The sequence below is a fragment of the Lutjanus erythropterus genome, chromosome 4 (assembly GCF_056507025.1).
Source record: "Lutjanus erythropterus isolate fLutEry1 chromosome 4, fLutEry1.hap2, whole genome shotgun sequence".
Classification (NCBI taxonomy): Eukaryota; Metazoa; Chordata; class Actinopteri; order Lutjaniformes; family Lutjanidae; genus Lutjanus; species Lutjanus erythropterus.
In genome coordinates this window covers 37,834,456-37,860,534 of record NC_139320.1, presented here as the reverse complement: position 1 = coordinate 37,860,534, position 26,079 = coordinate 37,834,456, and the positions used below count along the sequence as shown (strand labels likewise).

Below are 26,079 nucleotides of genomic sequence, written 5' to 3'. Positions count from 1 at the left end.
CTTATTGTCCACTGCCATTCATTTACAGCACTGGCTGTTATCTGAGTGTGTGAACTAGGTCAGGACTTTGCAAGCCTCATTTAACCTTTGTTGAATGAAGGTAAACTTTCCAGCGCACTGTTTGTTGGCAACAAGTAGTAGAATCTGGGTATACACAGTGTGAAACAAAGCCAGTGTTTTGACAAGGTTACTGTCATCACGTCTTTGAGATTATGTTTTCTTAAATCACAAATTCTCAGGTTGGTTTTTACTATTTCTCTTGATTTTAAAGACTTATGCTGTTTCAAAAGAAAATAGTTTCATATAACTGATTTCATCGGTTTTGTGTTTGATTTGGTAAGTAGGTCACTTAATGATTTCCATATTTAAAGGGATAGTTTGGATTAGCTGAGGTGGGATTGTCAGAGGTACTTATCCAAAGTCAGTGTGTTACCTACGGTAGTCTAGATCAGTGGTTCCCAACCATGTGCCGAGGCACACTGGTGAAGCATATACAGGTGTGCCGTGAGATTTTATGACAACAATACATTATTATTGCAATATAAGCTGCAACTATTTAAAAAACTATGAATTTTTTTATTTACTATGTAAGTTTTAAAAGTCATGTGTAACACATCAAAGGATGTCTTTTTTAATGTGATTTATTTATTTATTATTCCAAAATAATAAAAAATTAATGAGTAACGTAGTAATACAGTAATACAGCAATTCTAATGCTGTGAAACTGATTAAAGTGATATTGATTTTTTTAGTTGGATGTTTTTTAGGTGGCTAAAATACATTTTTTGCTGACCCTGTCTACAGCAGTACACTGCTGAGCTTCCTCCACTGGTACTCCTCCCTGCTTCTCCAAGCTACGGACATGCTGACCTCCAGCTACTGTAGGTAATACACTAATACACTAAATACATACTGATACCTCGCACAACTCCATTTCAAATAATCTGAACTATCCTTTCAAGGAAATGTGATACAACCTGACTTTCTCCTCCAAGACGTACCACAGTTACACTACATGGGTTTGACACAGTACACACACAGAGGACATTGGGTGTGCCTTGATCTGTGCCGCCTGTATTCAACACCTTCCCTTCTTTGTCCTTTCCGCTACGCGGTGGAAAATCCAGCCGTGCACTTTTCTCCCTTCATGCCTTTCTTTTTGCTGAGACATTGATTTTAAATACCGTACACCTTTAATTCAGTTTCTGTTCAGGCGGCGGCACACAAAGCCTGACTTGGCAGCATGCCCTTGAGGCATGAGCTGGATTAAAACACACAAGAATCCCAAAGATGTAAATACACTTCAAACCGTGGATTTCTCTAACACATTCGGTTCAACTCACAGACTAACCTCACACTAACACATATTTTCTCACGGCAAACATGTTGACATGTCAAACACAGGTGAAACTAATAGCAGCAATAATAACTCTGGTATTGTGCATGATAGTTTATTGGCACACCTTACTGGAACAGAGCCATTATTAATGTCATTAGTTACACCTGCTACGACTATTCAAAATATTTGCAGTGAGAATTATCTGTTGCATTGCTCAGCACATTAAAATGTATATCAGCTGGTGTCTTTAATGGTTTCCTGACCTTCTCTTCTCATGCAGCCTAACAATGTGAGGCACATACATTACATGGCAGATGAAATCTTGTTTGCTTAGTCATACTGTCACATCATCAGAATGATTTGGTGGCTTTGATGTTTAATCTTTGGGGTGTTTCTTCTCTTAAATCCTGACAGGAAAGCACAAATGGTCTTAACAAGGAAGGAGGCATGAAGTCCCTGATTTATGAACAGTCTTAATCACCAGCACTGCATTATGGAGGTGGAAGGAATTAAAGCCGTGTGTTGTGCATATAAAAGATGATGCTTAAAAGTGTGAATCTGGTTCAAATGTATTGCTTTCTTTGATGTGGATGATAAAGAGAAAAAATAAGTTATATACTGTACATTCAAGGGTTCAGGTTTGGTTTAAGGCATTTATATGCACTTAAATCATTTAGCTTCTCTTGCTCTGCATGTTTTTTTGATAATAAATCATTTAATCTGTAGCTTTTCTTAGTTACACTAAACTTTTGTGCCTTCCCTGGTGAATATTTTGCATGTTTCTGCACAAGACTGTACAGTTATTTAGACAATGTTGTATTGTCTATTTGTCTACTTGGTCTTTTAACTTTCTTTATTTTTTTTCAATTTACTATGCTAATTCTTACGCACCAAATCACAAGGCAAATTCCTTGTATGTATAAACTAACTTGGCAATAAACATGATTCTGATCACATTTAAATAAAATGGTTAGAACACTTTCTATAATGGTTGCATAACAATAAATAAAAATAGAGAAAAATAAAATGCATTTACAAACAGTTGTGCACTAATCCCTAAAATCATGTTTAGTTTCCTTAATGGAGATGATAGATAATCTCGAATGTGAATCTTTACTTACTGCCTCATTTTTGATTGAAAGTAAAAATTAACGTGGATGTCCAGTCAGTGTTGATGGTAAATGTAGTGAACTGGTCTGACAGAATATGATGCATTGCTGTGAATCAAACTACAACTGACACCTGCTTTAAAAAACTATTAACACAGTGAGATTTTTGAGAAACAATCATCAGTGATGTGGATATGATGACTAAGTGGTTAGAGGCAAATAATAAAACAGCTGGAATGGTCTGATAAGTTCAGAAAATTACATTACTGCAATGCAGTCCAGAAAAAGACAGCACTTATGTTATAACACAATATAATTATACACATAATCTAAGACAATATCTAGTCTCATATCACAATACTGATATAATATCAATATATTGCCAAGCCCTATCAATTTAAGCAATAAATTCCTCAGTGTGTGCTATGTTGACCAGGAAAGCTTAGTTGTCTTGCTCACAGAGCCATAACAGGAGTGCCTACATGTACCAGAATGCATTGCAGACAAGCTTTTGACGCCCATGCCCATGTTGCAGTATATCACCACCCTAACCTATAACTGTTACTTTGTTAGCCGAAACAAAACATCATGTAACAAAAATTCTCATCTATAGGCAGAGACTAGAAATCCAAGCTGAAATGGTGTATGTAGTTCTTCCTGCATTCTGTGACATCACTGTGACATCACTGGATGCAGGAAGAACAACAGATTTGGCAGTATTAGAATCAGTATAGTGCGCACTGAGGAATATGTTGGTTCAACTGATACATTTACCACCAACAAGGAGGAGACATCCAGATGCAAAGTGTTACATTTTCCCTTTAAATGTCTTTTCAGGAGAATTTTAACTGTGCCTGACTAAAATGTGGATTAAATACTATTTATTATTGTGGAGGAGGTGGCAGTACTTTTTCTGCCATGAATAGAGTCTGCTGGTGCTCCCTTCAAGCTCCATCCTGTGCCAACAACCTCCACCAACAAGGTAGGATAGACTTTATTTGGCCTGAGAGGTGAAAAGCAGGGGGAGGGAAAAACAAACCAAACAAAAAAACATGTTTGTTAAGCTTATTTCTCTGAGCACACAGATGTAATTAAAGGTGACTGAGATGAGAATATTAACATTTTTATCAACTCAGATCTCTTCAGGTCTGGACTTTCAGTCAGCAAATAATGTTTAGAGAGATTTTGGAAGGATAATCAGCCTAAAGGTGACAGGGACACCCCCCTCATCCCCAGTGGAAATTACTCCCACGTATACATTAATTTAAACATAACCAGAGCACAGTATCCCCCATACGGTCTCTAAAAATAACAAACAGTGTTTCAGTGCAACTCAGTGGGTTGATTGTAGAGTCAAGAAGCAGAAAAAATGGATAGAGAAACGTTTGATTTGATTTGAAGCGCCCACCTGCAGTGTTGACTGTCACAACTTCGCTGAATGGGCCGGTGCCCAGTTTGTTTTGTGCCAACACACTGAACTGGTACTCTGTCCCAGGCTCCAGCCCTGGCACCACCAACCAGGTCTGAGCACCAGAAACTGGCATCGAATGCCAGTCATGTGGACCGAAGTCTGTTCTCTTTGACCTAACAACAGAAATGAGAGAAAAACAGAAATATTATACATGATTTCAGGGTAAACCTGAGTAACAGCGAATAACATCCTGATTGCAATTAGTCACATCACAGTGTTCAATAGATTGGTGCTGGAAATCTACAGTTAATTTAAGGGTCAGGCACAGAAAAGAGTTTCTTTCTCTTTCGATTAAAATTCTTGAGCTTGTCTTTAAAGCACCTCATTTGGACTGTCCCCGACTAAGTCTGCCTGAGGATCTAAGAGCAGCTGGAAGTGTTGAAATCTTTAAATGTAAACTTAGTCCATCATTTATTTTATTTAATCATCACATTTAGTGGATCCATGACTTACATGCATCTTCTGTACTTTAGTTGTTATTCTATTTAATCTATTTTATTGGTTTTATGACATTTTCATCATTTTTGTTTCTCATGTCACTCAAATTCTTGACTTTGAAATGTATTAACCTGTTAGAAAGGTGCTATTTAAACAACGTGTCACTGATTGATTGAAAATTAAATGGAAAACAAGGTTAAAAAATAAGGCGGCTCTCAGGTTGCCATGATCGTATTTTCCTTTAAAAGCCCACTATAAATGATTTTACCTACGAGCTTGTATGCACCGGTGTCGATCACCCAACAAAAATGTCTGCAAGAACCCAACTTCAAAAAAATTTAAACTATCTAACAAGTCCCCATGTTTTATGTTAACTGGTAGTAAACTAATAGTGATAAAAATAAAAATAAACTACTAATAGTAATTAATAGTAAACTGTAATTTTGACATTAACATGATAGCACGTAAGACTGAATTTAAAATTAGTTTCTTTGTGTATTTTACCCTTTGCAGCCATATGTTTACATCCACAATACTTTTCTCCACTCCACTGGGCTACAATGTGAAATGCATTTAGCACATAATTATCTCTTACCAAGGTAATTACAGGGCTTTGACTCAAAAAGTTATAGTTTCAATTCCATGTGAAACATTTACACACATGAGAAAAGTCGGAAGTATCCCTTTTCCCATTTTTATAGTCAGTCTAGTTGTACCTGGGCAGATTATTTACTCACATGCATTAAAATGCTCATTGTTCTGACTACTAACAGATACACTCCATTACTTTCCCAACATGCACCATGAAACATGCACATGCACATCTACTGAGTACCCCCGGAAACAAAACATGCTGTCAAAACAATTCAGCTGTGAGCTTCTGATTGAATTTCATATTTTAGCACCATCAGTGAAAGAGGGGAGAAAGTGTATGTCAAACTAGGCCGATAACCTGCAGGTAGTGTTTCCACATCTGCAGGCTGCTACCATTGATCTGAAGTTAAGTAGGAGCACTTACACTGGACCGTACCACACAGAGAACGTCTGTTCGAAGCCGCCATCATAACCCGGTTCCCAGGACACATTAGCAGAGGTTGTTGAGGGCAATACATGGATATTGCCAGGAGCGTGTGGGCTGGTGCCTGAGTGGTTTATAGAGACAGAGACAGAGAGAGGGAATAGAGGGGATAAATTTTAAAAAGCACAAGAACTAATTTGCTTATCGGATATAAAACTACTATCAATTAACATTTAATATCACTTACAGTAATGAAACAAGAGATATTGCTTTAACATGCGCACACAGGGTTGCACCATCAAAGATTAATTTAATCTAAGATTAGTTATAAGCACAGAAAAACTAGGTTTAAAGTGAGTAAATCCACATTTAAAATTATGCTGAACTCTTTTGCACAATTTGAAATTAATCTCTGTTTAGTAAAACCAAGTTTAGCAATGAAAACTGAAATTGAGGAGTTTAATGGAGATTCTTGCTGACTTAAATGAACAGAAATAAACAAAAAATAATTATAATAATTGTAGCACTGTTGGGACCTATCTCCCAAAAGTTGCATTGTTTGCTAGCTAGCTAAAATGTTAACAAAACATTATACTGTTTGCTAGCTAGCTAAAAAGGTAACAAAACAACATTGTTTGCTAGCTGGCTAAAAAAGCATTATGTATGACAGCAAGGTAAAAAGCTAAAAAAAAAAAAAAAAAAAAAAGTCACTTTATTTGGTAGCTAGCTAGAAAGTTGTTTAGCCCAGTTAACCTACTCATGATAGCTCAGAAGATAATTATTTCACTATATCCATCTCAAACAGGTAGCCATTTTAAAAGTTACACCTCTTCAAATGTAAGTCTGAAGTTAGCAACTAGCAATAGCAAACAAAGATAGAGTTTAAAGTTTTGTTTAATGTTAAACCATAACTTAATCAGGTTTAAAAAATAATCCTTGTTGCAACCCAGCCACAGAGTATTAACATTTTATTCACATAGCTGGTCATTTTAAGTCACATAATGCACCACAAGTCAAGTGAGGAGCATTTTATTGGTGTCACACCCAGAATGCAGTGCGGCATCATGCTCCTGCCTGCTCTCAGTGGATAATATGATGCTGGCTGAGGTGGTGACCAGTGTAAGGTCAAGTTCAAGAGCAGCGATGCTGTCTGCAGCTCTGCTCATCCCACCCACGTAACAGCTGTGGCGTGTGGCCTGAAGCCAGTTACTTCTCACTGGGATAAAAGAGAGACCTGAGCGCGGTCTGAGGAGCGCAGATGTGACACCTGTCAGCTGAGGGCCGGTCACACAGAGGCAGGCTGAGCGCCGCCAGCTGTGTGACAGTAGAACGGTGCCACAGACACTGGGGCAATGGGCCACTGGGGCACACGCAGTGAACTGCACACATCTGAAAGACCAGACGACGACACAAAAACTCAGACTTAAAGAAACAGCTCAATACTGAGAAATACGCTTATTCACTTTCTTGTGTAGGTTGGATGAAAAGAAAATATCATTCTCACATCTGTATGCTCAATATGTAGCTACAGCTAAAAACGGGTAGCTTAGTAGAAAGTCAGAGACTGTGTCCTGAGTGGGCTCCATCTGACTCCCGGTTAATCCAAAAATGGGCAAAGAATGGAGTGTGGGTGGAGCTGAGGGACCAAATGCAGCTAGACATCTATAACATCATACACCTGTCACCCAAAGCGGACACACCCTTAGCTATGGATAACTTTAAGCCAAGCTATAATTTATGTGTGTTATCCACCATACAGTTGTCATGAATGGGGATATTATGTAAAGGTAATTAGACCTTGTGCTCTTCCCGGTGAAGAAAAATATAAAATTGGTCTGTATTTTGCAGTCATACATCTAAAACATATACTGTATGTCCACCTTTCATAGCCTTTCATACGCAGCAGTCAACAGACACCAATTTAATAAATGCTCCTGCAGGGAAGAGCAATGTGTGTATAATGAGTGAAAAGAACGCCTGACAGCACAAACCATCCCCCAAAACACCAGTTTTGTGCCTCTCATTACTATGCATTTGTACATTTCACATCACTCGCATCATTTCCCATAATAATCATATATCAATGAGGCTGTGCACCTCTAGAATGCTGTTTTACAACTTTGTGCAGGGCATTTATCTACTCAAAATGGCTGCTATTACTGCTGTAAAGACACAACTTAAGCAAGCAAAGGGTATAATCAGGGGACACTACAGTTATTAAGGCTACTTAAGGGCACTGTGATTAGTTTTTAAACTCTGAACCCTACCATTTGCATTACAGGTATTAAAGGAGGCTTTCTACAGAGTTCAGTTCAAGTGCTTATTGTATTACAACTTTTACTCTGTATACTTTAACCACTAACTAACTAACAATGTCGTCTGTGCATCCGGACCTTCACGTCCCTGGTTAAACTTCATAACCCTGCTCGCCTTTGTCGACAGTTCAGTCAGTCAATTTAAGAGTTAAAAAGATGCCCTTGGTTAATCGACTGAACAGACAAAGGCTGCAGTGACAGAGCTTTAGTGGATGTCTGGAAACCACACTGTAGTTACAGATTCAGGCTTTAAATTAAGCTTTTACAGATTAGATCTAATGAAATTTTAATGATGCTCGAGGGGAAATTGGACAGAGGGAAGGTGTTTGAGGGATGACTTCATGCAACTCGCTCAAACCACACAGACAAGTGGGATCGCAATGAAATCAAAATAACCATGAAAGGTGAGCTGTGCTGAAATAAAGAGAAGAGAGAAGACCATACCAATGACTAGGATACGCGTGCTGGCAGTGATGCTTGTGACCACGTTGGTGGCTACACACTCCCATTCTCCATGGTCCTCCTTGCTGAGGGACAGAAACTGTAAGCTGCCGCTGGGTAGGATGTTGTGCTTACTCTTGCTTGGCTTCCCCACCTACAATGGACACAGAAATTACAGAGACATGATTAAGAGGTGCCAAAAAATATTTCAGCACATAATAGATAGAAATACACAGAAGCAGAGAGAAAAAAAATCTGCCTTACAAATAAACAAGTAAGGAATAATGAGGGTTATTATTGGAAAATAAACCCTGATAAGGTGGTGGAAGCGATTATTGATATTTTTCTTTTTATACAGAATATAATATACAGAAAATAGAATATATACATAAACACATTTTTTGCAATGATCCCTGACACTCACATCACTTGTGCAAAAAAAATATATTGGAAGCAGGATATTTTAATAATTATAAATAACTACTTTTGTCTTTGTTAAGTCTACTGCACCTTTCTCCAGGTGATGGTTGGTATATCAGGGTCTCCAGAAGCAGCACAGGGGATAACTAGCTCTCTCCCAGCCTCCTGACGGTACTCCCCCCCAGGCCTCACATTAAAGTAAGGGGGATCCTGCATCAACACACAAACAGCAGTCGATCACGAGCGTGTCATCAGTCGATGCCAAAACGTGCAAGAACTGAACCAAACCTGAGCAGCGGTATACCTTTAGCACCAAAGTAGCAGGGGGGGACATGCCCATGGTACCCAGGGCGTTGTAAGGCACACAGGTGTAGGTGCCCAGGGAGTCTTCTGTGGCCTCCGCCACCCGGATACTTCCATCTGGCATCAGGCTCCAACCGGGGTACTACAAGACAAGGGGGGCATCTGAAATGCTTGATTTCAGGGGGGTTTCCTGAAATCTCAGGGTCCCATCTAAATGTTTTTGAACTGCACAAGAAAAACAAAAATCACCCCAAGTTCAATTTTAATCAGATGAATGAGAAGTGAAGGCTGATGTAATGCAGATGTGCCCTCGACAGCAGCACAAAATATTGTGTGACCTCAATGACAGAAGATTAGATAGTAGATAAACAGAGTGACAGACAGAGCGCTCTAGACAGAGAGATGCTGTATCAAGGTGGTAAATGACTGAATTCTTTACAAAGACAGGAGGATGCTGAAATGGTATCAAAACTGTAAGAGTAGTATTTGTAGCCGGGGTTTTCATTTCTTCTTATTTCAAAGCAAAACAAAAATTGTCATACTGAAAGAAAAGGACTGTGGTTGGTGGTTCCAATGCTACAATGTAAAAATACTCCATTACGAGTGAAGTCTGACATTCAAATTCATATTTAAACTGAAAGTACAGAAATATTCTCAGCAACATGTATTTAAAGTATTGTTCTGCAGAAAAAGGGCCTGTGTCACAGATATGGTATATACATATATATATATATATACATATATATATATATATATATATATATATATATATATATATATATATATATATATATATATATATATATATATATATATATATATATATATGTATATGTTATGAAATGGTTAATTGGGCAGGACAGGAGAAAAAAAGAAAGTTAAGAAAGAAATATTTGATCATGTCACCTTTAGAAAGCAGAAAAGTCTCTGATCATCTAAAACATGACAAGTTCCTCCTGCTTCTCTGAAAGAGGTCACCACTCAAAAATTTTAGGGACATCTGGTTTAATAATAGATTGTATTTTAAAAGCTAGTCATATGTTTTTTTGTTTTTTTGTTTTTTTTTAAAGGGACAGCTTACTCTGAAAAGTAACAAGCTGTCAGATTCCCCTGAAATGTAGTGGAGGGAATGACTCAACATATATTAAAACACTTGTTATAAAGTAACAAATCTTACAGAATAGAATATAGAAAATATTATAATTGTTGTAGATTGATAAACACTTAAAATGTCCTCATATCTACTTGTAACTACACTGTATTGTGTACAAGTAGTGTACTGCTAATGAATGCTATATAAGGGGACTTAGAACAAAGTGTGTAAATTTGAACTCTCTCACCTGCTCCAACTTAAATGTAAAAGCAGTAAATGTGCTGTAACACAGAGAGAGGACACTAAACTAAACTCTGAGGCAGACTGACCTTCTCCACTCTGAGAGGATAGCCATCTTTCTCCCACTTCACTGATGTCACAGGTGGGTTGGCGTCCACCGGGCAGCGGATGATGCCTGGCAGTTTCCGTGGGACGTAGATGACCGGGGGCATGTTGATCACTCGGGCAGGGTCTGGATGGAGATGGAAAGATAAGTGTCAGAGATGCTGGATGCATAATTTCCCAGCAGAAAATGTACATATGGTATAGTTATTAACGGAAATGACCAGGACACATATTCACCTGGTAACACAGAGTGGTTAAACAGTCTCAGAGGGACACATTTTCTAATCCTATTTTTTTTGCAGTAGAAGTAAAACCATTGTCTTAAATTTCCTATCTAAGTAAATTGCTCTGGTCTTGGACATAAAAACACCCCAGCAGTGTCCTAATCTGTCTGGATTTACCAGGAGATGCAGTTCAGGCAGAGTTAGATCTGTGATCTGTGAGACGAAGAAGAAGTTGTTTGTCTACCACTGCCTTAGTCTGCTAGTTTGTTTGTGTTATTGTGTGATTTCAGTGAATCTGAAATCATTAAAATAACATAAACCAACTAACCGATCAAGGCAGTGGGAGACCAGTGACTCCTGTGTTTCACTAGATAAATTTACTGATTTTGCTATGGGGTTTTGTTGCTTTGTAGACAGCAATACTTGTCTTGTATAATGGCGATTTCCTGTTGAGAAGGCTGCCTGACAGCAAAGTGGTGAAAATAAAATGTATAAATATAGCCTTCTGTTACACAAGTTTTTTTTAGATGACTAAAATACCTTTCGCTGATGCTGTCCACATCAGTTCATTGCTTAGCTTCCTACACTGTTACTCCTGCTGCTTCTCCATACTGGGGACATGCTGACTGCTAACTACTGTAGGTAAAATACACTAACTACAGATAAGAACTTCATACAACCCCACTTTAAATAATCTAAACTATCCCTGTAATATGACTTTTAATACATCTTGTCATTTTGGTACCTAAACATTAAGAAGTGGGCTGTTTTCTACATTTTCTGCACATTATTTGGGCTTTGTGTTGTGTTGTACAACAACGAGGAGTCGTCCTTCTGCAGACTGCTGAATAAATTACTCTTAAGTCCAACTCTGAGTATTTTTAGTCCTAGGTTAACTTTTTGCACAATTCCTGTGAGTGATTCTGAGACGCTTGATAAATCCAGGCCCAGTCTGAGTTTGTTTTGCATGAAGCATCCAGGACACTGGTTTAATTATGGTCTGCTGTATTTGAGGCCAGTGATGAAATCGGTGCCTGCAGTGCTGTGAATCCCCCGGCTCTGTCTCATACTGTAGCGCAGTAATCAATGACCAGCAGCAACTTGGGAGCAAATTAGCTCGACACACACAGGGGTGGACGACAAAACGTCAGATGGCCAGGAGTGGCGTTTGGCTCTCATCGGTCAGAGCCGATGAACAGGAAGGTCACGGTTTCATTTAGGCGGAGCCAGGATCAAAAGAGACCAGGAAAAATGGAGCCCGTCTCCATCTTTGTGCGCAGGAATGAAGCTGGGGTTGGGATAGATAATAATTGTATCACTAAAATCCACTCAATTTGTGAAAATGGTCAAAGGGGCTCTGCGTGCTCGCTCTCTGACATGCCTGACCTTGAAATTCAAGAAGGTTACTTTGCGTTAGTGCAGCGCTGCCAAATACTACAGCAGCCTCCAGCGCGAGCAGCCTCCATACTGCTGCTGCTGTTCTCCTCCTCTCACGAGCTCGCTGCTGTGCTGTGCCGTCTCCCCGCCCCTCCCCCTCCACTTTGTTGCCACGGTAACACTCACACTGAACAGTCAGGTAGGCCGATGCCGAGGGCGAGATGCCGAGGCTGTTGCTCGGACTGCAGGTGTACTTCCCGGCATCCTCCGGCTTGACCCGGAAGATGATGAGGGTGCCGTCGATGAGAATGCGCACGCGGAGCTTCAGGTCACTGCAAGAAAGACACAGACGCTCTGTCACACACTGAAACACACCACAGGACAGGGCAGGCAGGCAGGCAGCCATCATTTTCTCCTTCTTTTTTTTTCTCTTTTTTTTGGATGAGTTACATGAAAGAGCCATAAGAGAGCAGCAGAGAGTCAGACAGCAGCTCAGCTCTGTGAGAGGGATCCAAAGAACACCCAGTACAGAGCAGGAGATTCAAATAAATCTGCTAATTGCCATAATCGCCACATGGTACGGCCTTCATGTGTTCCCCCCTGACACCATTTAAAATTAAACACAGTCATGATGGAGCTGCTGTCCTCGTCCGCACACAGAAATAATTCAACGCTTCATCATGAAACAGAATTCAAACTCAAACTCAGTATGTCTTTAAATAAAATAGCACCACTTTCTAATGCCACCCACTTTATGAAGGGTGTATATGTTGTAAGTAATGGCTTCATTAATGGTTAATAAATCATTTAGCATATGAAAGATTTACAAATCAGCTTGTGGGAAAAAAGCCTTTAACTGACTGGACCATATGACCACAAAATCCATTAATCAACAACTTATTAAGCTTTTATTAATCACATTTAAAACTGCATTATTTCCAGAGAGCTATATCTCAGAAAACCAACTGTTGTTCCTATTAATGGCTTTTAACTGATTTTTAAAGATGTATTGACTAATTAATCAGTCAAATTATGTCATTTTTTTAGGTGTGCTTGTACTTCTTCTTTCTTCAAGTCTGTAATTTTACGTAAAGTATGCATTACACTATGCAATCTACTTAACTGCTTTTAAAATCATAACTCACTACCGAGGAGGCCCTACAATTTGAATTAAAATCTATACCTTTCATCTGCATTTTTGTAGCCTATAAGGCAAAATGAGGCAGTAAAAAACGTGAACATATGGACAAAAATGCAGCAGCAGGTACAGATTTAGAAAGGTGACCATGACCACAACAGTACTACTACTTGAGTACAGATTCTCAGAAGTCTTTCTACCACTGGTTAATGATTTATTGACAGCTGACAAGATAAAATGAGATCATGCGCTCGCTTGTGCTTGAGTGTGTTGTTAGTTTTTTTGGGATCTTTTTTTATGCTTTATCATATAAAGCAACTTTGATTATCTTGAAAAGCACACCATGAACAAAATGTACTATTATTATTATATTACAAAAGAATATATGATGAATACTTCTGAGGAATATTGATCAGTGTGGGAAAATTAATTAGCTAAGGGCTGAGAGGGATGAAAAGACAGATAAAGGAACTATTTGAATGGGGCGAGGGGGCCTTTTTCTGACAGGAAACCTCTGTTTAATAAGCTAAATTGTGCTATACCCAAAGGAAACACCTCCTCCATTGGCAAAAATTAGTTTGTTTGAGTTATTGTGTAACTTACTGTTGTTGACAATGGTTGTTTTGGAGAAAGTGATATTAGGCTAATGAAGGAAAAGTCATGAAAATATTCCAATATTGATATTTTTTAGGACTTTTATAGGTGGGTATAATTTTGTTTTGCTGCTGACTCTGTCCACAGTTGTTCATTGCTTAGCTTCCTACATCGGTATCCCTGCTGCTGTGAATAGGTAGCTTGTACCCCACTTTAAATAATCTGAACTATCCCTTTAAACTACATAGTGTTATAATGCACACATTATACTGCAATAATACAATACTATGAAATATATATATAATAGAAATGAAAGGAATACCATGATATAACATCGAATATAATATAATAATAAAATGATATAAGTAATATTATTCAAAGTAAAATAAAAGTGTTAGATATGTTACTACTTCTTACACTGGTCTTCCCACAGTAATAACTCATCAACCTTTATAAAATTTTGTGCAACTCTCTCCAGAAAGTCTCAACCTATCCTGCAAAACGAAAGAAAAAAAAAAAACAAGACTGACACTATGAGAGCTGTTTAAAATTAGATTGGACACTTGAGTGCATTTCCTCAGACACTTGTTTTCACTGCGAGTCAAACTCCCATTCACTTGTTCTTCCTTCCCACTTGTTCTGTCTGTCACTCGCCTCGCTGTAAAACCCTCTCAGCCCCTAAAGACCTGCTCTGGGGAGCCCGCTGAGGTCCTGGCTACGCTTCAGATCATCGCTGCATGAGACGCATATGATGACACAGGGCCTGAGTCATGTGATATTGTCATCAGAGCGCACTAACTCGCCTGGCACTGTCCAGACAGACCCCCGCCAGGCTCGCTCTTACTGCCTCTGGGGCCGCAGTAGGACAGGGCTCCGGCACACACACATATACAGACACACACACAGCAAAGGACTCATAGACTGTTAAATCAGTTACATCACAAAAGCTTCGGGGTAAACACCTCATGCAGCCTGCGTGGAGGTGATTTAAATGACTGAGCCTCTAAGCAAAAGGCCTTGAAGTCTTAACTTCACCCGAGTGCTTAAATAAGATGTTTCCCTACAGAGAATAACTGCAGCTACTGTACAGAAGTAAACTTGATCATAACTTTACTTCTTGAAGTAGACGTTATCCTCTTCCCAGAACCAGGTGTAGGTCAGGTTGCCAGGATACGCCTCCGCTTGGCAGGTGAAGAGTGCATTCTGGGATATGTTGACAGTGACGTTTTCTGGTGGCGAGACGATGTATGGAGGCCCTGAGAGAAACAGAAACACGGCTTTAGTTTGTTGTGCAGCTGCAAAAGAACAGTCTACTAATTTAACCTGTTAAAGCTGCAACAACCAATTTTTTTGGGGGGAGATGAAAGCTGCGTTTCAGACTACTTAGAACTTGAAGATTTCAGATCTCCCACTAGAAAAAGTACACTGGAACAACTCAAAGTTGTTTGCCCCAAGTTCAAGAAAACAGCTGTACTTTAACTTCACGCAGAAGCAGGCTTCTGACGGCTCAAAACAATGGCGACACTCATGGAAGCACACATTATAAATTGTAAACTATCAACTAAAAGGCAACATAAAGTATATTTACCTGTATTTAACTTTTGAAAAAACATACTTTATATAGTAAAACATGTTCATGTAATTTATTTCTTCATGTATTTGGTGACTACAGTATTTGTGCGAGGCTAGTCTCTGTAGATATAAACAGTTCATTTTAGGGTAACAAAAACACAACAGTTCTCATTTTCAGGTGATTATGCACAAATGAAAACACACGTATAAATATTATATTTCATTTCTGCCATGTTCTGCCAATAGACAGCACTAAATCTTACACACCAGTCCTTAGTCCCACCAGAAAACATAACATTTTTAAAAGTTTCTTTGGTCACTAACTAAAATAAAATGTTTTCAACTGACCACACAGTGTCTTAATTACCAAATGGTCAAAACATCCATTTACAATCTGAATAGATTTGACTTCCTCAATTAAAGTTTAGTAGATGACTTTTTATTCATCCTCTGTTTTTATGAGCAATGTTTGCAACAGATAACAGATAACATAAGCATAAAACTGTTCAAGATTCATATTAAACATAAAATAACTAATAGTGATATAAAAATCACAAGAAGTCATATAATATGCAGTGCATTCTTTGTGTCATCTGTGTCTTGGTGCAACAGCACAACAATGTTTTTTGTTGTTTTATTTTGCTGAGTACTTCCTGTTGGCTTCAGTCTGGCGTCACACTTTGAGCAGAAGTTGCACCACCTGCTTTTATCAGCTGTTATCATACTATTATTATTACCAAATATGAGAACTATCACTCTGGATCTTTCTCGTTACTGACCGTACTTTGATTTAAAACATTTCTGGCTGGTTTCGGGCTCGGATTAATCCAGGAGAAGGCCTTGAGCTGTTCGAGTTAAACTGTGACATTTAAGTAGCCTTCATGAACATGTCTTAAATGAAGTCAGTTGGAGACGGTGGAGTCCTGGAGTAATGAATTGGTGCTCATAAACAGGACTGGTGTGAATCTGGAGACAAAACAACAGCAGAACTAGAAAGTACTTGTTTTTCAGTGAGCATGAAAATACTCTACTAAAGCAGTTACTGAAAGGAAAAAACAGATTCATCTGGTCTCTGTAGTGTCTGATGCTCTTCAGAATTAATTTAAAAAGTTATAATTTGAATTGTTATTTGTGCTGATTTATTTTTGTGAGGTAAAAACGTTCTTTAAGGAGTGTGACCTGTGGCCCTTTGCCGCATGTCATCTCTGGTCTCTCCCACCTGTCCTGTCCAATAAAGGCAAAAAATAAAAAAATAAAGCTTTAAAAAGCTCTTTAAATATGTAGGATCAATAATTATTCTTTTTTTTCATAATCTGAGCATAGAGACAGAGTGACACTTTGTGCTGTCAGTTAAGGGAATTATGATTTTTGCTCACTAACAGTACTAAACAGAAGTTAAACCTGCATCTTTGACAGATTAATTCAGTCCTAGAGTAGAACAAATCCTCCCTTTTGCAGTTGGTTTAGTTTAAACCAGAACAGGATAAATCTACAACTTTGTCTGTGCAGGTCACTTTGAGTTACGACAGTTTAAACAGGCTCTTTAGTCTGGGTCCAGACTTAAACCTTGTCTGAGAAACCAGCCCTTAAAGCTGGGGTAGGCAGTTTATTTTTGGTGTCACTGGGCAAAAGTTCTATAACAGCCTTTCAGCACAATGTACTTCTGTGTTCTGACAGAAAACTAGATTTCTACCCCCTACCCTGTGACAGGAGACTTTTGCCAACCGCAGGTCAGTAAGATGGTTGATTCTTAAGTTTTATTCTCAAAAAAAAATCAATTTTTCAAAGCGTGGGAATGAGATTCAACAGCCAAGTATCCATATCTCCAGAATCGCTTACTGAGCCTTTAGCAAATGTCAAACAAATGAAACTAAAACATCAGATTTTATCCTATTCATGAATACTGATCAGAAAACTTTTCTTTTAAAAATTGCAGTGTGCCTTCAGGGGTTTTTTTTGGGGGCCTAACATACCTTGACCAAGTATCAGAAAAGGCTAAGTCAGGTTAAGTGCAACAGATATTTGAACAAGACATCACAACTTCAATGATCTGCTATATCAGATGGTAGAGGAGAGCATCAAAGAGATAAACTGTATTATTAAATCATATATTATTGAACCACATGCAGGCCGACCTCTGCTTCCACTTTGTGCATGTCAACATTTTTTTTTTTAGAGGATGAGGGTGAGAAAGAGCACAGACTATGTATTATTTACAATATATCACCCCAGTCTGATGTAAAATACAACGAGCAGGCAGCTGTTGTAACCTTAACAGTAGTCAGCGTTGCAGCTCCTGCGTGCTTCACATTGTAACTGGAGGTTTGCTCTTAACTCTCAATAAAACAGCAGAAGCCATGAAAGGTAAGCTGTCTTTTATGAGTGGGCCCAGATACAAGCCTCCTGGTTATTTTCCTCTCAGCGTGCACAGCTTTATGCATCAGGTGGGACTACTGACGGCGCTGTGCGGGTGTCTCACATAACAATTAAAAACAGATCACGGGAGTGAGAATCATGACTCCTCAGATATCTGCTTGTTATTGCTCTGAGTTCTAATCATACCACGCGTTTTTATCTCACAGCGCTTTTCATGCCAATATTCAACTCGGTGCAAACATTTTATTTATGTGGTTTTCTTATTAAACCTGACTGTGGATTTCTAAAAGTGTTTCACCGAAACAGGTTGTATGAGGTGAAGTGTAACACTCTGTGTGCATGTAGCCAGGCATGTCACCTCCATCACCCGTCTGACTGACATTAATCTGATATTTATGACAGAGGTTACTGAGATTTAAACCTCAGCTTCACACGTGGCAGTTTGTGAATGGGGTGGACAAAATAACAGGAATATAATATCATCCCTGAGTGTCTTAATGTTGTGACACATCCAAAACTAAAGAAGGAACCCTGTTAAATTAGTGTGTTTACACTTCTGACACAATATATATTACATTGTGATGGTGATAGAGTTAGTCAGCCATTAATCAATCAATCAATAAGATGTCATGTTATGACATATACTATGATCATGTGATAAATTGGATTGTTTTGTCTAAACCTTTAAATACCTGACAAATTACCTATCATCATCACATAATTATAAATAATGAAAACCCCGAGCTGAAACTCAATCAGTGGATTCACTGATTACTTGATCAATAGAAAATTAATCAGCAACTATTTAGATAATCAATTATTTGTTCCAATTACTTTTTCAAGCCAAAATGCCAAAAGCAGTGCTGGTATGAGCTTCTTAAAAGTAAGAATTTCCTGCTTTTCTCGTTTTTTATGTAATTTAAAAGTGTTTATTTTGTGTTTTGGACCAGGAATTTTAACATGTCACCTTGGACTCTGAGATGACGCCATGGGCTTTGGTATGGGTTATATAGATTTTACAGAAAATATATTAATTGAGAAAATCATCAGCATATTAATCGATAATGAAAATAAACATTGGTGCCAGCTGTAATAAAAATAAATTGATTAATTAATAAATCCAACTCATTCCCAACTCATAGATACTGAGGTTTTGTCATCGCCCCTCTGCAGCTCATACAGACATGCATGACTGGGTTTCAAGTGACTTCAGTGTAAACCCATGTGGTTGCATGAGACTCACCTGATGACACAGTATATACAGAAGGAGAAGGTCGCTTGCTGAGAAGGTGAGGTGGATGGACGTCTCAAACAAGCACAGGACTTTAGAGAGATTTATGTCCAGTGTGAAACCAAACTATTATTAAAAGTTTTAATGCTATATGCGACTTTCGTGGTATGAGTCGCTTCAGCAAAATCACACAGCCATGCCTTGTGCTTCAGTATGAGGCGACGAGGGGCGGGGAGACAAAACATCAGTATCCGACGAGTTGGGATGAGAATGGGTTGATATCGCCACAGCAGTAAGGAAACCTTTAGTGTTCTGAAGATATAAGTTCATTCATGGGTTCTTTTCCCGCCAACGACGAGACATTCCATCAATTGCTGCAGACCCAAGGTACAGAGAACGCCGCAACCCGGGCACAGAGCGAGGGTGCCCACGCTGCAGTCCCTGGGCCTCCACAGCAGCTGGTACACAGCGAGGCTCCTCACACCGCAGCCCCTGGGACTCAGGCTGCAGCCAGGGTTTCGGACAGAGTGTTAGACACACTGGTGACAGTGGTCACTCACATGTAATATGAAGCGAAAAAATCCTATTTTCCTATTCTGCTTAAAAATGTCTTTTTTGCAAAAATGTTGTCAGATTTGTCTGAAAAGTAGATTTTCTGATGTAACCAGCCAACATTCAACTGCTTATAAAAAATAATGACTGAAGCCAGAACTTGTGTCTGACAAGATATCAGATCTGTTCTTTCTTTTGACATATTCCATGTTAACATATTTATAGAACTGAATATTCTGTATCAGTGAATTCTGTCAAAATGCTAGTGCTGGCTGGCAACTTTTTTTTTTTAAACTCTGGTGAGGAAAGTGTTTAATTGCAGAGCTCTTGTATCGTCTGCTTTATATTGTCAGGTGTTCCCCTATAGAAGCTAGAATGTACAGGTAGTTTTGTCGTGCTTTGCCTGTTGTGTGGAGTCCACAGTCAAACCAGTGGTGCTGCTGCTGCTGCTGCAGTGTGTTGTGGTTGAGAGAACAGGTATGGTAGTATTAACAGGTCCATTGGAGGCCTGCAGACTCAATGCAGCTGCATCACATGCACCGCTGGTCACACTGTTCACTGGGTTACAACACAATGATTTTTTAATGTGTGTTTGCAGCGAGCGTACACATACTTTACAATACCGTGAACAAAGAGGAGAACGTTTCCTGTGTTCTGACATTAAAACAGACCTCACACTACCAGTGCCATAAAAGCATGAAGGAGGGTTTCTTGTTAAATACACAGTGTTAACTCCCCCCAGCCCTGCAGTATCAGGAGACTGAGAGAACTGGAAGCTGGCATCGCAGCCATCTATCTGATCTGTGTCTAGCAGAGAGCCTAGTTAATGGACCGGAGACAGACAGTGACGTTCTCACAGACGGATCCTGTTGTACACACATGACTGTGCACAAGAGTGCGCACACACATGCACACACACACAGGCCCCAGACTGAGCTATTGACTGACTGATATAGACTCACAAGGTATGCTACATACCTCAGCATACTAGAGAGCTGCAGGGCTCTGCTGTTAAATGCTGCTACAGTAAATGCCTGCAAGTATAAATAATGAAACTGAACTACTTTGACGATGCAAATGCAATATTCAGCCTCAGGTAGAACGTTGGAAACGTTTTTTTTTTTTTATTTCAAAATCTGGTGCAAATTCAGTTGTCAACAACACTTGTTAATGGTTGTTACAGCGAGCTTTAATTTACAGATACCTTGAACCAGCAGACGGGTAGTGTGGAGCACCTCTCCCTGGTCACTGTAGGCTCGACATGTGTACGCCCCTCTGTCATCTCTGGTGATGCCTAGGATGGTTAGAGTGCCGTCATGTACCTGTGATGGAGAAAACGCGCAGGAGAAACAGATAAATTAAAACTACTGACACAAACGTGACACAATGTGAAAAACTAAAATGTTGCAAGTCATCGTTTCAGGTTGTCAAAGACAGAGGTGGAGGAAATAATTCATGTTAGTGTCATGTAATGTTATTATGTTTATCTGCACTGAAAGATAAGTACTGATACAGAACATATCTCTCAGTCTTTGTAATAGAGACATTTCTAATAAATACAAATAATGAATACATCTGTCTTTTACTAATAACCAATTAAAACTCTTATCCACTGAAACAAAATTCATTTTATAAGCACAATACAGGTTGAATTTTTTTGACATATTCTGGTAGGTTTGCTAATTACTTGAGATAAGGTATCTGTAACAGATAAACTTTTTAGTGGGCAATTTTGAGAAAACCAGTCAATGTTGATGTTGCCCATAAATCATGTTTCATGTCCAAGAGTACCACTATAGTCTAACATTTCACAGATTGTATCAAGATAAATATTGTTTGTACTAGGTGGTCTGTAACAACAGCCAACCAAACTGGTTTTAAATGAGGCAAATGTATTTGCAGCCAAACCACTAAAGTACTGTACTGGAACAAATCTAATTTTCACCAGTATGTTCTGGAATGTAACAGGCTACTCCACCACCAAAGTTGTCTCTGTCTCTTCTGCGAATTTTGTATCCCCGAATAATTAGCACTGTGTCTTCAAAAGTTGAATCCAGATGTGTCTCTGCGATTGCCAGTATGTCTAGGTTATTAACATGTTGTTTTTGTTAATGTGTGCGATTCTTGTGAGTGTCTGGCATAAGGTGTGTTTGTGAAACAGAGGTAGAGCACACCTGCTCAGGGTTCAAACATTTCTAGGGTGCTTTGGGGTGCTGCTGCAGGGGTGGGTAATCATTTTGTCCTGCCTCAAAAAGGCAATGCCCCCCTTTGTCGCTTGTAGCTCTCAGTTTCAGAGGCAGTTCTTTCCTTTTCAGTGTGACAGTGTTCGTGTAATTTTCATTGATGTAGATTTTGGTGCCTCTGAGGCTTTTGGCTCTCTGCAAGACCACTCATCTGTCCTTGTATCTCAAGAACTTTACAACAGTGGGTCTGGGTCTGTCGCTTCCAGGAACAGATTCACCTGTGCGGTGCGCCCGCTCCACCTTGATCTCCCACCGCAGCCGCAGCTTTTCGGAGAAGACCCTCTTCACCTTCTCCTCTGAGTTGGCCCATTTTATCAGTGGCAGCTAGTCGACTTTCACATATATTTAGGATGTCCAACCGCATCACATTACAGTGTTCTGCCTGTTAAGCGTTGTCAGTTTTGATGTCATTCACTTCCTTCTGTGTAAATTGGGTGTTTGTTTTTATCTCTTGAACTTCTCTTGATATCACATCCAATCTTGTGTTTGTAGAGTCCATAATGATTTTTACAAAGCCTTTAAAGTTATCTTGTTGTTGTTGTAGCAGTGCCATAAACATCTCTATCCGCTGCTGGAGTAGCTCATTTATCTGTGCGAGCAAGACATATTTCTCATCAGGTTTCACCTCAGTTTTCAGCTTTGTTGGCATATTTGGGTGTCGGTGTTGCTGGTTGGTGTGATGAAGCTGCACAGGCCAGCAGTGTTAGCCAGTCTAGGCAAAGCGGGAATGCTAAGCTAGTTAGTTCCGCGCTGCCGTCCGACGGAGAGGCTAAGTTCGAGCCGGGATATTTGAGCAGCAAACCAGAAAACCCAGACAGACGGTACACAAGTATTCAATGGTCTAACTGCAGCAGGCACAGGAACAGACAAATCCAGCCAGCAAACAGAAGACAGCTCACAAGTTACAACACTACAGTTTCACCCAGTTACGTGGCAACAGGTAGACGCCAGGTGAGAAGCGGCTAGCCAGCAGGCCAGCATGGACAACTTTCAGTTCACAGCCCTGATGGAGAGTGGAAACTACATCCCTGAACTGTCAGGTCCGGGTCAGTCAGTCAGCAGGGTCACGTACAAGCAAACACCAGAGGACATGAAGAGTAAGCCCAACTCCGAAAACTACAGGTGGCGAGGCGACAGGTAGCAACAAGCAGCGTTAGCAAGCAATGAGTTGTAATTGTTCCTTCTAGTCATTGACTGGACAATGAAAAACACTGCAACAAGAAGAAAAAATGGCATACAGTGAACCCTCTGGACACAACTTGACGACCTAGACTTTGCTGATGATCTGGCCTTCTTGTTGCAAAGCTACAACCAGATGCAGGACAATACAACCGAGCTGGCAACCACATTCCTTGAGACATAAGACCAAATCAATGAAGATCAACACCTCTACCAACAACTCAGTCATAGTAGAGGCCATACAGGAAGTCAACCCCTTCACCTAGCTTGGCAGCACTGTGGATAAGCAAGGTGACACAGACAATCATGTCACCACCAGAGTAGGCAAATCCAGAGCAGCCTTCATCACCCTCAACGACATCTGGTCCTCTAAAACAATAGCCACAACCACAAATGGAGAATGACAAAAAGGATGTCAATGTCGTCAATGGCCTATGCTCCATAGGGTCTTAATATGTAAGTAAGTAAGGAAATAAACTTGTGAATAATGTATTAAATTTCTGCCATAATTTGCCAATAAATCCTACAAATCTGGATCTCAAAGTAAAAATGTTTGAACTTTACTGATTACAGCCTGTTAAATGTGAATATTCTCTAGTTTTCTTTGACTTGCATAATAGAAAATTGCATATTTTTGAGTTTTAGACTGTCGGTTGGAGATTCTACGCATCCTGTTGACATCCTGTTGGCTTTGATAGGCTAGAAAGAAATAATCAATTAGCAGATTAATCTAAAATGAAAATTAGAGTTACTTGTAGCCATAATTCAGATCCTTTAGTTAAGTAAACGCAGCAATACAACAATCTTAAAATACTCCATTACAAGTAAAAGTCCTGTATTGAAAATGTTACTTCATATATGTATATTAGAATTATTAGCAAAAAACACTAAAAGTACCAAAAATTAAAGTATTTCTTGGGAGTGTTACGCTATTACAGAGAACAGCATTATATTATTCTTACTGCTGTAGTTCGTTCAGTTGAAGCAGATTTTTAACTTATCTTGTTATATAGGTCTGCAACTAATGGTAATTTTCATTACTGATAAATCAGTTGTTGTTTTTTTCTGATTTATAGATACATTTACTATCAAATAAACTGTGAAATTGTCCAACTGTTTTGTCCAAACAAAAGACCAGCATTCTTAACTTTACTGTAATTTAAAATAAGTACAAGTATCAAATTCTCCGATTTGAGAGGCTGTAATCATAAGTAGAACCACAAATAATTAATGAAAATGACTTAAATAGTTTATCAGAATAGCCTGGAGATAACGATCAACTAACTGATCGATCAACAAATCGATTCAGCTCTAACTTTATACACTGGTGGGTAGTTTAATAAACAATATACAAACACCTTAAATTTTGCAGCATTTGAGGAAATTTACTTTGTTATATTCCACCGCTGATCAAAGATATATAACACCTCCACTTTTAAGTGAGTAAGTTAGTGGACAGAGTCTGCTCTGAAGAAAATACATCAAACACTTGAAAGTCATGGATGTGTCATACTTTAATTAACTCCAGGTCTGATTCCTGCATGTGGTAACCTTGGAAACGTCCAACTCCATGTTGCTGCGTGTCCCTGTGTGCAGCCACTGATGAGAAGCAATAAGTGGTGAAGAAACACATTAACCAAACCTAATAGAAACACCCTCATAAATTATGCAACAGGTTTGCGAGAGGCTCTGTCCATTCAAGTCACACACAGCTGTAGTCTGTCCATTCATGCAGCTGAGGGGGAATCTGCTACGCCTGCAGAATTATTCCTATTCATCTGTCTCTCACATGTTTTATAGCCACGAGATGCGACTAGTAGATCAACCCGAGCTGCATTTAACTTGTGTCAGACTGTTGGCAAACTGAATCATCAACACTCAGACTGTCTCTCACAGGGTAACACTTTGTGCGTCACTGCTGTAACATGCGACACGTGTGGCCTGCTGAGAGCTGGAAGTGTGAACTAAACATTGATGAAGCATCGATTTTGAGGCTCGGAAAGCCATTAGTATTAATTGAAAAAAGAGGAAGAGATTAAAACAGATTTTAAGTCTTAATTTTAATTACATGCTTGCAGTGACTGCTGTCTGGCTGATTTGGCAGGTATTCTGCTCCTGTTCAGCCTCCTTCACAAACCACTAACTTTACTGCACTGCTGTCATTTCTGGCTTATGGTATACTTTCAAAATAAGAGCCTCTCATAGCTGGGCAGCTTGCACATGCACATGCAGGGCTCCACGGTCCAGTTAGCCATACTAAATATGCAACGTCCAGGTAGACTTTTGAAATAAAGGCACAAAAACAACTTGGGTAGGCTTAGGAAAAGATCTTGGTTTGGGCTAAAATAAGTATTTTGCTGAAGTAAGTTTACATACATAATGTAACCTATGTAATGCAAATTAAATGTGATGTAATTTCAGTATGTTACATAACTTAAAAAGAAGTCATTGTTAACTTTTGGTTTTACTCAGGACACGAACCCTGGTGTCCTGGGTAGAAAGTCTTGTGCTTGTTTGATCTTGTTTGTTGAACCAAACCACCTCTTCCACATACAGTCTTTCTTGCTCTTCATACTATGTCACATGACTTTAAGGGCGCATCCAGAAATGACCCTCTAGAGGGTTACTCACAGTGTCATAGTTTGAATCATAGAGGCACTGACCAAGCTGCCATATTTTATGTGTTGAGAGTGAAAATGGACTAAAAATGTAAAATTTTCAGACAGAAAGCAAAGCACACTTTTTTCACGAAGACGGAGAGTTGCTAGAAGTGAAGCAATCAAATTGCTGCATCAGAGCTCGCAAGCTAGCAATAGCTTGCTCACTGGCAAACAAATAAATAAAGATGATAATTCCTATTGCTAGAATTACTAGATTAATTTGCATAAACTTGAATTTGTTCAACTTTCATTCCAGCCAATTTTTCACATTGGTGGTCAGTCCCATATCGCCCAGAATAATACAATTCCTTCAAATGCGATTTGCCTGTGTCGTATAGAAAATGAACAAGGGGAACTACGTGTTAGACTGTTGTCAGTGGGTCTTCACTGCCACCTTATTTGTGTGACTTTGACTGGTGGACTGTTTGTTCGTTCAATGTGACAACTGTACAGACATTAGCTGTAACCTCGCTCGCAACGCAGGCTAGGGGTCGAACGATAAATTGAAATTTGATCACAACTCCAAAATAGCCTTTTTTAAATTGCATGAAGCCAAATATATAAAATACCATTTTAAATCAAATATATCAAAGATATCCTTATGAGGAGTGAGGAGTCAGCAATCAGTATAGGTTATATAT

The 26,079-nt window shown here is 39.2% G+C and overlaps 1 protein-coding gene across 2 annotated transcripts in view; it reads right to left on the bottom strand.

Annotated features, from left to right (window-relative positions):
• The window catches only part of igsf9ba (immunoglobulin superfamily, member 9Ba), a 96,508-nt gene that overhangs the window by 16,956 nt on the left and 53,473 nt on the right, over nt 1-26,079 (bottom strand). For both annotated transcript variants that reach the window (XM_084717896.1, XM_084717897.1), the window contains exons 5-13: nt 20,561-20,678; nt 14,740-14,881; nt 12,080-12,225; nt 10,277-10,419; nt 8,856-8,996; nt 8,642-8,761; nt 8,135-8,285; nt 5,376-5,499; nt 3,857-4,032 (exon numbers count right to left, since the gene is read on the bottom strand). In XM_084717896.1, coding sequence (XP_084574022.1) covers nt 3,857-4,032; nt 5,376-5,499; nt 8,135-8,285; nt 8,642-8,761; nt 8,856-8,996; nt 10,277-10,419; nt 12,080-12,225; nt 14,740-14,881; nt 20,561-20,678 — 1,261 coding nt within the window. The remainder of the gene's footprint in view (nt 1-3,856; nt 4,033-5,375; nt 5,500-8,134; nt 8,286-8,641; nt 8,762-8,855; nt 8,997-10,276; nt 10,420-12,079; nt 12,226-14,739; nt 14,882-20,560; nt 20,679-26,079) is intronic.